This window comes from Eurypyga helias, unplaced genomic scaffold (genome assembly GCF_000690775.1).
Source record: "Eurypyga helias isolate BGI_N326 unplaced genomic scaffold, ASM69077v1 scaffold26106, whole genome shotgun sequence".
Lineage (NCBI taxonomy): Eukaryota > Metazoa > Chordata > Aves > Eurypygiformes > Eurypygidae > Eurypyga > Eurypyga helias.
In genome coordinates this window covers 21,116-33,029 of record NW_010257654.1, presented here as the reverse complement: position 1 = coordinate 33,029, position 11,914 = coordinate 21,116, and the positions used below count along the sequence as shown (strand labels likewise).

Sequence of the window (11,914 nt, the reverse complement as noted above, 5' to 3'; positions counted from 1 at the left end):
AGCTGCCCGCAGGGGCAGGGCCTTCCCGGGCTGCCGGCTGTCACTCCAGGGACCTGTCCGGCAAGAGCAGCTCAGCCCAGGCCGCAACTGTTTAATCCCGTTTATTTTATTTGCATCCTGCATCCCTCAGGGGCAGAGGGACGAGGGGGAGGTGACGCTAAAACCCACCGTCCCACTACAACCATGAACCCATCCCACTACAACCACAAACCCGTCCCGCTACAACCACAAACTCGTGACCAACGTTTGTTTAGATGGCTTCAAATGGAAGCAGCCCATGGGGAGAGAGCCCCGAGGGCAGGGCAACCCCAGGCCCGGCTGGCCTCGCCCTCGCAGCTCCGGTCCGGCGCTCAGGAGCCTTCGGTGTCGGTGTTGTCGCTGCCGGTGGTGTTCTCCCAGTCCGCCTCGTGGTGCCGGTCCTTCGGTACCCTTCGCATCGCTCTTTTTCTGAAAACGAGACCAGGCGTTTCATTTTTTCCGAAGCCCGGTGCCAACAAGCGGCACCGGAACGCTTTGGGGTTGCCGCGTCGCTGCACTCGGCGGTTAACTGAAGGTGGCAAAGCTGAGACTGGCTGAGGGCAAAGCGAACTGGGACGGTTCTGAAGACATTCTTACAGTTCCTGAAGCGTGGTGTATGCGGTGCTCAGCTGGAGAAGCTAAGAAACCCTACCCAAGGTCCCTTCTTTAATAAAACAGTATTGTCCGAAGTTGCTGACAGTGCCATCGTGCACGCCTCTCTAGCCCTAGAACCAAGGCCCCTGTTCTACGAGGTTTTCATGGGCCTCACGCTCCATTAAGGCAGCGACCAGTGACAACACCAGGCGCCTTCAAACACAAGCATCTGAAAAGAACAGAGGGTGGGAATCTGCTCCCGTTCAGGGTCATGGGAGCTTGGTCTTGGACGTCAGCAGCATGTCCGACAGTGAACGTCACACGGATTTCACTCGTGTGGGAGAAATCCATCATATTTATTAAACTAGCAATTCCTTGGAGCGCACTGCGCTCCCTGCTGTGGAACCATCTGCGTGGTCCAGAGCTGCTGCCATCGTTGCTATCTTGGCTACCTCTGGTACTGAACCAGGAGTCTCAGATGGTTCAGCTAGCAGCAGGAACCTCTGAAGGCAAGTTCTGCAATGAATTTATGCCCTCCACGAATCAAGCTTGGGGGCAGGGGATGGACAGAAAAGAAATCAAGCAGCTAATCAGTGAGGTCACACGGGTATGTCTAAATTAGTCCTGCTTACTAAAGTCCAGACCTTCGGTAACGCTCAAAGCAGTCCTTCATCCTCCTCCGCTCCTTTTCTGCCAGTTCCTCGTTGGCTAAGCCACACTCCTTGAACTGGAAAAAAATCCAAACAAACATGACCTGGATCCCCCTGAAGATCAGACCAACAGTAGCCTGAGTTATCACAAACCTGCTCTGCCAAGGTTCTGAGGCTGCTGTACCGCCCCTGCTCGGCAGGGTAAAAGGCTGCAGGCCACCCAAATAAGCTGGGTCATTTTTCCTCTCATTTTACATTTAAATGAAGGAGAAGGTAATGGAAACCTATGCCTTCAGATGACCAAGAATAGCTGTTCACCACCAAAACCCTCAGCCAGGAAAGCAGTCCACTGCGTACAGCTAGCTTCCTGCATCGGCTTGGGCCTGCAGAACGCAGTACAGCATGGTCATTCCTGTCCACTGTTGTGTGTGCAGGGCAGTAATACACCTCTTTCACATAGTTTTACTATTGTTATTCTCTCCCATTTGTAAATTTGGGATTCCGTTTCCTGTACCAACAGTAATACTACAGAGAAACTGGAAAACATCCCGACTCAGAGATGAAGGCCAGAAAGTAATTAGAAGTTTCTAGGTAGAGAAACAACCACCGTAAGTCTTCAACTCTTCAGAGCTCACCCTTTTCAGAGGGTGAATTTTGCATAAAGTGCTCAGATTTTGGAAAAGCAGTAGCTGCTCACATGCTTCTTGAACCATCACTAGTAAGAACATCAAAGATCACAAACCCCAGTCATGGTAAAGAGCCCACAGAGATTCTCTTACACTGGGTGACTTCGGAGGCAGACTGCTCTCTCGAGTGCTAAATTGCTGGGTTTGTCCTTCAGAGCAATCTTCTAAGAGAAGGAAAAAACACAGCTTTAGTCATAGTTGCCATTGCGAAGTAACTTCTCCCTCCACCAGTCCGTCAAACGGCAATAGCTGTGTAACAGCTGCTACACACTCCACACAGTCAATGGCAGAACTGAAACCAAGCCTCAAAAGGCTCAGGATTCAGTCCTGTGATCAATGCACGAGCCACTTCTCATTTTACTTCAGCCCTGAGTCTTGCTTTAGGATGACGGGGTTCCCCGGTGGGCTCAGAAAGCGACAGCAGCTTCCTGGTTTCTGCTTATGCAGGAGCAAAGCGAACCTGTGCAAAGCAGCACCTCTGCTTAGCATCATGAAATAATCCTGTTGTAAGTCACCACAAAAATCACGTTAATGGTTATTTTAACCATAAGTTGTCCCTGTTCCCCAACAACTGTTGTGCGTATCAAGGCACGTAACATCAGTTTTAGTGAAAGTCCTTATGTCGTGACCAGGTACCATGACACAAGTTTTTGAACTGAGCGAGGTAGAATAATAAAAGGCTTTTAGGATGAGTGCTGTTTGGCTTTTGTGAAAAATCTCCCATCTCAATGAATGAGAAGATCATTTAGCTCTTCCAGGAGATGAGAACAGAGCATTTCTAATGTGCTAGCTTCCTTCCTTTCCCAACAAGTTTTGAAAGAGCATTTCAAGTTCTTAGAAGAGCCTCTGAATCCCTTTCCACACTGCTGAATCATTTCCACCCAGGATGCCACAGAAACAGAACCAGTGACAGTGTTAACTACACAGTTCTGCTTTTGGGAAAATAGCCTGCATCATAAAAAAGGGAAGAGGGGAGGGAAAAATCCCTAGAGAAAGCCACTTGGTCCAGCTGAAGTGGATGTGTGTTCTATCCTCGGCTCTGTCACAAACGCAAGAGGAGTGGGGAGAAAAAGGCACCATGTACCAGGTGATTTTTCCTGGACAAATTCAGTAGACAGACAACCTCAACAAAACCCAAACTGAGGTCATGGGATGGCCTATTGATCCCGCTTTTCCCAGGTCATTCGGCTGTATGAAAGACCCTTGCAGAGACCATGTAGAATCACAGATTGGTTTGGGTTGGAAGGATTTTAAAGCCCACCCAGTCCCACCCCCTGCCATGGGCAGGGACACCTTCCACTAGACCAGGTTGCTCAAGCCTCATCCAGCCTGGCCTTGGACACTCCCAGGGATGGGGCATCCACAACAACTCTGCGCAACCTGTCCCAGTGCATAACATTAGTAGTAAAAAGACAGCCTGTGGAGCTTTTTTTCTAAAGCTTTACAAGCTTTTCCTGTGCCCAGCATCTGTTTTCCCTTCTGTAGGAGAAAGACAGCAGCATGGCAGAATGCCTTGATTTACCGGTACCGATTCTGAGTCGTCTCACTCGGAGTGCCAAGCATACCCGGCCGAGAAGCACCTCTCACAGCATCCCCAGTCAGACTACCTGTTCTTCACTAAAAATAAACCCCAGCAATGTCTTTTCCTGTCCCTCTGAAACACTGGACCATCCTCTCAAGAATTCTACTCCCTGTTTTCCCAAGAAAAGCCTTACTTTTAGTCGGCTGTGCATCTTCCTCTAGATGACCGTGAAGAGTAAGCTACGGGACAGAAACAAAGCAAGAACGTGAGAACTGCCCCTTACTGTGTCACCCAGCAGCTCGGAACAGCCGGAGGAACACAAGAAACAGGACATGCCTACAGCTGCCCTTTCCCGAGTGCCTCTGGCTGTCAGAAAACAGGAGATTTTCTGAGCCAGAAGTTATGGATCTACTCATGGATTTATCCTCCAGGAGTATATCCAGTTCCTTTGGCCTCATTTATACTTTTGGCCTCCAATGTGACAATTACCACCACACGGAAGTTACCAACTAAGTGAAAACTCTATACTACACATGTCCCTAGGGTAGGACCCATTTTTGTCTGTTCTCCCACAAGAGACACAATCAGAAGCGACTCAAAATAATTCTGTTCCCCTGATTTGCTTGGATTCAACAAGTCTTGCTGACTAATGCCAGAAGTGTGTCCCACAGTCAGAAATCTCAGGACACAGGGAGATGCTCTCACGGGTCTGTTTTCCTGCCTCTCTACTTTCTGGTATCACTGAAACTCGCCTGAGCCATGGACTGAAAACTGCTGTTACTGAGGGAATCGAGCACAAGGGAGGAATTTGCAACCATCCCAGAAGAAAGCAAAAGGTAAACAAGGCACCCTACTCACTTCCTGGGAATCTCTGGAGGAGGTATCATCCAGGTCAGAGGTCTGAAATAAAACCAGTATCGATTAATCGCACCTCATAAGCAAGGAAGTGGCGGGAGGGGAACACAGAGGAGGCTGAAAGCGTCAGAAAACAGAGAAGTGCAGACTTCCTCCTTCCTACACTCCTGTCTGACCACCTGGAGAAAGTACACAAGATGCCACGCTAATTAAAAGCCCCTGCATGTATAATTGAGTTCCAGAAACTACCATCCTTACACCCTGCTCCCAGTTTCATCCAAATGGCTCGTACAGAGTCTCTAAATAGAGTTCACTCTTTGGTGGCTGAGGATCCGCTCACCACAGGACATGCTCCAAACACAGAGGGCCTCAGCTTGCATCAGTCCCGCTTACCCATGCCTGGAACTAAGGTGAGGTGGTGGAACCATCACGTCTTTCATTTTTCTAGACTCAGCACTTGCACGGAAACGGTCACCCTCTGCTTGCTGAATCCAAACTGGTCAGGTCCCAGGCCCCGGACCAGCCACACTCTGTCCCTCTACTCAGCTTCCCAACCCACCTTCATGATGACAACCCCACAGGCATACCGGTGTGGGTAGCTCCAGTTGCAACCTTTTCAGCTTGGCTTCAGTAGCCAGCAACTGACTTTCCTTTTGGAAGAGCTGCAGCTGCATTTCATCGCATCGCTCCCCCAGCTCCCGGATCTGCTTGCGGTAAGCGTCCCTCTCCACCAGATTCTTGGAGTACTGCATGTAGAACTGTTCTCGGGTCAGGAGCGCCTGGCGGAAGGGACAACGCATCGTGGCACGACACGCAATGGTACATTCAGGGTTATGGTATCTGCCACTGGGAGCAGCAACACAGGGATTAGCAGCAGCTCCAAGGGGAATGTTTTATCACCTGGTCTCTTTCTGAAGCCACTTCCTCCATCTGCTGCAAGACAGCTTCAATCCGTTTTTTGTACATCTGGGAGTCCTTCCTCAGAGACGTGCACTGCAGTTCCAGCATCTCTTTTTCCTCTGCACACTGTTGAGACAAGGTCCAAACCACCCTGCTCATGGGCAGAGCCCGAGGGAGACTCTCACCACATCTGCTCCGTGCCACAGATGGCTATGGCCATGCCAAGTTCAGCCAGAGCGGAGCAAGGCCAACCAGAAGGTCGCTCAGCGTGACCAGGACTGCTGACATGATGGATTTACACGTACCTGAGCTGTCAGACACGATAAAGCTCCCACCACCCTCCAAGCTGAGGCATGGACTGTTAATTAACAGTAGCATTAACAGGTAACAGTAAATGTCACAGACACAACTGCTAAAATCTTAGTGTGCCTTTTCCACCAAACTACAACACAGCTACTTGAGTGGGAGCAGCCAGGATTGGTGCTGAGCAGTTCCTCGGCTCCAGAGGCAAGATGCTGCCAGTGCTCCACCTGCCTACCCTCAGCTGGGAGTTGCCATGCATCACGTACTTTGTCTTGGAGCACCTCGGCTTGCCGCAGCTCCTTGCGGAGGCTGTAAATGGTGTTCATCAGCTCCCGGCGTTCTTCCAGTATCTGGCTACAGCCATTCTCCAGGGTCTCCTTGGAAAGGCTCTTCTCCAAATTCTGTTCCCTAGCAACCTGCTGGACAAAGGAAAAATGAGATAAGGCAACCATCTAACTCCATAATAGCCTTCGCAGAGCCCTGTGTGCTCTCTGACTTGGGAGAACAAGGCCACAGCTGACACACACAATCGTTGGAGCAGCCCTGTCCCTGCCCTGGCTACTCCAAATAATCACTTCTCAGGGATTCCATATCCAACCACACCCACCAACCTGGAGAGTGTTCTCCAGCTCCTGAACATCACCTCGTGGCTCGGCCGTTGCTCAATGGCGTGCTTCAGCTTCATCGTGTGCTTCCGCTCCAGTTTGCAGTCATCCTCTGCCTTCATGAGGCTGTGCTTCAAGTGGTCGATCTACAAGAAGGTTCAGAGCTCATCAACAAGGAGACAGTTCTGACCTGCAAACGCGCTTCTCGCTCCGTTCCCCAGACAAACATGGGGCAAGTTTCTCCCCAGCTTTTTTTCCTCAGGATGTTTGGTGGTCCGGGGACCAGAGTCCTGCCTGTGTGCCAAACGGACACAACATGCTACACTCGTGAGAGGGACCAGTCTTGAAGGAGGGGAAGACTAAATTCTTCACAGTTTAACTTGTACGTGGGCCCACAGGGCTGAGCTAGGGACCACCAGAACATGCCACCTGCTAGAGAAGATGCACAGAACCTCACCCTGGACTGGTCCAGACCATCATAGAATCACAGACTGGTTTGGGTTGGAAGGGACCTTAAAGCCCCCCCAGTCCCACCCCTGCTATGGGCAGGGACACCTTCCCCTAGACCAGGTTGCTCCAAGCCTCATCCAGCTTGGCCTTGGACGCTTCCTGGGATGGGGCATCCACAGCTTCTCTGGGCAACCTGTACCTGTGCCTCCCCACCCTCTCCGGGAAGAAACTGGGCCTCCTGGGCAAAGACAAGTCTGGCACACAGCACAGCCTTCCAGGGATCAGGTAAGGAGCAGGACGCTTGAGAGAAGGGTGACTGACCTCTAGGATCAGGTCCCGGTTCTTCATGAGGGCAGCGCTCTTCTCCTCGCTCTGCGTGGCGTAGCTCATTGCCAGGTTGTAGTTCTCATCCTTGCACTTCCGCAGCTCCTTGCTCAGGCTGTCCCTCTCCTCCTTCATCTTCTGCGCCCGCTCCTGATGCTTGCGGAGCAGGCTGTCCCTCACCCACATCTCTCTGATCGTGTCCTCTTTGGTGTGCAGCCACATGGTGAGCTCCTGGGCCTTCCGCCGCTCCTCCTGCACGGTGCTCTGCAGCTTCATGATCTCGTTCATCAGGAGCTGGCTCAGGCCGGACTCTCCCGCGGTGTCTGTTGGGTTGGCAGGCGTCAGCCAGTGCTGTGCCATCCGCTCCCCAGACACACATACGGCACAGCTTCCACCTCCTTACCGCTGCAGCTCAGGGTATCCCATGCCACACACAAGCATGGAGACCCTGAAGACAAGTGTGATCGAACCGTCCACGTGTTTCATACAATCAGGGAATGGTTTGGGTTGGAAGGGACCTTAAAGACCATCCAGGCCCACTCCCCTGCCATGGGCAGGGACAGCTTCCACTAGACCAGGTTGCTCCATGCCTCATCCAGCCTGGCCTTGAACACTTCCAGGGATGGGGCATCCACGTTTTCCCCCCAGCACTGCACCTCCCTACACCAGTGCCACTGCCAGAACAACAGGCAGAAGGAAGACTCCATTGTTCTGCTTCCTCCTCCACCCTCCCACATCCAGCCTGCAAAGCCAGCAGGGCCATTCTTGCCAAAACCTTTCCAAGGGAGCAAGCCAGGGAACACTCCCGACTGCACGTACCTAAGCTGGGGAGAAGGAAAAGCAGAGGTGACTCCTCCCCTAATTTGCACAGTGACACCAAGTGAAGAGTAGTTTATCAGAACACAAACTTCACCTATAATCCAGAGACTTTACCTATAATCATTGAGAACACCCTGCTGGGCTCCTTGCCCGTTATTTTCTTATACAGTTGCGGATAATAAAGCTCAAGACTCTCCAGAAATGCCTCAAAGCCTTTGTGTCCTGTTCGCTGAAGAATGTCCAGAAGAACACCTGAAACAACAGCAGCAGGATATTCATTTTTTTATCTCTTCACCTACTTCTAACAAAACAAAAAGTTGTTCCACTTTCCCCACATGCAGATTAAAGTTTCTGGGATCAGAGCCCCCAGCCAATCCTAAACCAGTAACTGTACAAGATGATTTTAACTGTGAAGGAGCAGTTAAAACCCAACCCTCGTGCCTAGCTTCTGATACAGGGGGTACAAAAAGCAGACCTGGGAAGAGCACTTTATGTTATCCTGCTGATAATGACAGAAAAGGTAAGTTAAAACAAAGCACCCTGACAGCCTCTGCAGCTCAAGGCTCCACTTCCAAGTACGGGGAGGAAAGAGCCACGAGACAGGAACACTGAGCATAGCAAGAGGCAGCAGGGACAAGCTTGAGAGAGCCTGGACTAAGACAACTTTGAGGTCAGTTCCCCAGTCTAGAAACACTGTGTACCAGATCAAGCCCAGGGGTTTTCTCTTCCATGTTCTGCAGTTTCCCAATCTGGGAAACAGGGAAATTTTTTTTTTTTTTTTCAAAGACCCACAGTAATTTCTCAGTAAGAGTTAATCCAATCCAATGGATGCACTAACAGCAAAAAGAATTCTGTCATTCTCTGTGGTTGGAACGAGGCCAGGACTGTACAGAACAGTCACGAAGAGTTCATTTAACGTGCTGCCAGCGTTCCCTCAAACGCCAGGAGGTAGAAGAGCCATCTCCATCCCTCCTCTCCCCACAATGACGTGCTGGGAGAGGGAGGAGAAAGGGGCTGCACAGCTCTGCCTATAACACGTGTGTCTAAACATGGGCAGATGGTAACCCAGAAGCGATGTGTCCCTTCAGGCCCAGTCCGTTCCCACTCTGTTCCAACCTGCTCCCTAGAGCTGACAGAGCCCGGGAGCACCGACAGAGCCGAAGGCTGCACTTCACCCACCCGCCTTCCGCTTGCGCATGACCAGGCTGGGGTCATTAAGAACCTGTTCCTCATCATCGTGGCTGATGACTTTGCACTGGCGGAGATAGGGTGTAATACGGGAAGGATCTATCACAGAGATCAGCTTCACCCGGAAGTTCTCCAGGTTATTCCAACACGTGTCATCATCATCTTCTTCCCACATGGTGGAGAGTGAGAAGTATTAGTGAGCAGCGTCGTCCTGGCTTGAAGAAACACAAACAGAAAACAAACAAGCAGACCCTAAGCCTCCTAGAGAACACCTATGGGGGGTGAAGCCTGCTGGGGGGTGGTGAAACAGATCCCCCTCCAACGAGCTGAATGTCTCTCAGATCTCACTGCAGTGGGAATGGGAACTATTGAGCAAAAGGGGCACTGGCGATAGGGAGCCGCCTGGATAGAGGAAAATCCAACTCCAGATTCCCAACACTGCACCCCAAGAAGCGCTGTCAGATCTTGCTGACTTCACCGTGAGTTCTCCAGATGCTCAGCTGTGCTTTGAATTAAATCTTTAATCCCCATTAAAAACAGGAAAAGGGTGGAACACAACACAGGATAAGCTGATGGCACACTGCAACTTTCCAATGTGAAACTAAGTCTCTGAAGAAGTGAAAACATCTTTAAAGCTCTCCTAATCAGCAGTTGCCACTGCTTTACGAACAGTTTGCACTCATCCTTCTCCATCTCGCAGCCTTTGGGAGACCCCTGCATTCTGTCTGACCACAGTCACTACATCTAACACCCACGGGAGGCTCTGTGAAAACCCCCAGCAGTGAGAGCCTTAACTGGGCTAATCACACACGGGCTGTTCTTCTGCATGCCGTGCTTGATCCGCGCACAAGGAAGGGGAACACACAGCTGTATGCCATTTGCACTGCAAACACAGAGTGCGAATCACGCCCCACGAGGCGAGCTGCCTCTCACATCCACCTCACACTTCCTACCTGCGCAGCTTCAGCAATTCACGCTCACAAACACGGCCTGTGCGAGTAAGATCCTGCTGAGGAAGAGTGATTCCGCGTGTGTTTGGTGGAGCTTACTGCAGAACATCCCTGCAGCACCTGCGCCGAGAGGTTACCTGCCTCCCCGCAAGAGCCTGCCATCAGCCACAGGGTCAGAAAAAGCACTTCTCAGCCTGGAAGCGTGCAGGTAAACGGATGCAGAAACCAACGCTTCTATAGCCAGGCTCCTTCACCTTTTCAGTAAGAAACTGGCATTACTTTTATTTCTTTGCCCCTGGTCACTGTTCCATAATGAGTGCTTTCTGAAAGCCCAGTCACTAATTACTATGCTTATATCTTAAACTGATATATGAGCTGTCTGCAGTAGCCATTGTCGTTTCCAGTGGCTCAGGAAGGCTGCCAGAAACCTTAGTATTCACATTTTCAGTCATCTTGTTTTGAGGCAGGGAGGGTGGGAACAGAGTTCTGACTGTCAGCAGCTACGCAGGATTTCACACCCCTCTTACTGCATCTCTCTCCAAGGTCATCTCAAACCTTGTTTCTCTGCTCCAGCACAGACTCTGAACACCTTCAGCAGACACCCGTCACCGCCAGTTAACTCCAGTGAGCCGGACTGACACAGAACTAGTCATTACTTATCACAGGGAAAACTCTGCCTGACACCAACCCACCCCAGCAGATCCCAAGAAATGCATCCCCCTGCTGACACACACCACATCCTTACCTCAGAGCTGTAGAATAGTTTTTCCCCTGTTAATACAAACCATTCTGCATTACCATGGACCAACCTGAGCCTGTGAAGTCAAAAGTCTCCTCGTTTCCTCTCCTGGTCTAGCAACACCTGTCCGTGTCTTGTGTCTAAGAAAACTTGTCTCGGATGCAGCCTCCCTTTATATCCTGGCTAGAGCAAAGATCATTCCAGGAGCAAAACTGGTTTGAGAAAAGAGAAAAGGGGAAATTACTCAGCTATACTTTGAGATGGGAAAGGGAAGGGGGGAGGGGGTTTAAAAAAAAAAGGGGGAAGCCAGAACGGGCGCCGGGGGAGGAGAGAAACATGAGTCGCACTGCGAGTCAGCAGCGTTGCACACGCAGTGATTTCAGACTCAATCTGGCTTTGTTTCCCAAATTGTACCACTGAAGCACCAGCTAGGGTCCAGAAAGTTTCTCTGTGCAGTGGTCAGAAAGAGTAAAAAGAGCGAAGCTCACAGGCATAGGTCTGCCCAGCTGATTTCAGGGGACAAAACAAGCAGAGTTAGAAGAAAGAGGCTCTTCAAATGGCCTGTCGCCTGTTAACCTCCTTCTACAGGAAAGCAGAGGGCAGCAAGCCCTCTCCCGTGGTTTAGACTTCAGCTGGAAAGGATGATTTCGACAATGAGGCCTCTAATTTTGGACGTCCTTAAGCTTCAAGCATAATTATGACAACTCGGTATTTTGAGGGAAAGGGAGTCAAGTCTTGGCAAAGCAAGGAACATAACCCACGATTCCCAAATTACAGGCTGCGGCTGTAACGGTAATTAAAGGAGCAGCACAGCAAGCAGCACTGTGATGAAGTTAAGCATCAACATCATACCTTCGACTGCCTCCTCGCCTTCCCACAGCTCTAGAACTGTAGCTGCAACAAGAACTCACTAGCAGTCTGTTTTAAGAAAAGTCTCAAGAACATACACCCTCTGATGCCATGGCAGCATGACACATTTTTCCATTACCTTCCCACTCGACCCTTTGTTCTGCTTTCTAAGTTTCTGGAGAGTTTCTCCACGTTATCATTAGGAGCGGGGTAGAGATGCTCAGAGCTACTTTAGGCTTTTGCTTCTTGTTAGGCATTAAATTAGCTTGACACTAAAAAAAGATCCAGTACCTCTATTAGCCATGCCCTTGCTGAAGGTAATTAGCATGTCTGCTAATTGATCAACCCAGCCTCAGGACTCTTTTTGCTGTAGTAACAGATCATAGAATGAAACACAGACTGGTTTGGGTTGAAGGGACCTTAAAGCCCACCCAGTCCCACCCCCTGCCAAGGGCAGGGACA

General features: G+C 50.6%; 1 protein-coding gene across 1 annotated transcript; it reads right to left on the bottom strand.

The window, feature by feature from the left end:
* Nucleotides 1–350: 350 nt before the first annotated feature.
* Nucleotides 351–9,092, bottom strand: CARD9 (caspase recruitment domain family, member 9). The gene is given in 13 exon segments (XM_010154103.1): nt 351–447; nt 1,257–1,339; nt 2,042–2,112; nt 3,664–3,709; nt 4,329–4,370; nt 4,913–5,104; nt 5,226–5,351; nt 5,795–5,947; nt 6,140–6,165; nt 6,168–6,279; nt 6,905–7,230; nt 7,841–7,978; nt 8,906–9,092. Coding segments are annotated over 13 exon segments (1,596 nt in total). The 5' UTR covers nt 9,090–9,092.
* Between the last annotated feature and the right edge of the window lie 2,822 nt (nt 9,093–11,914).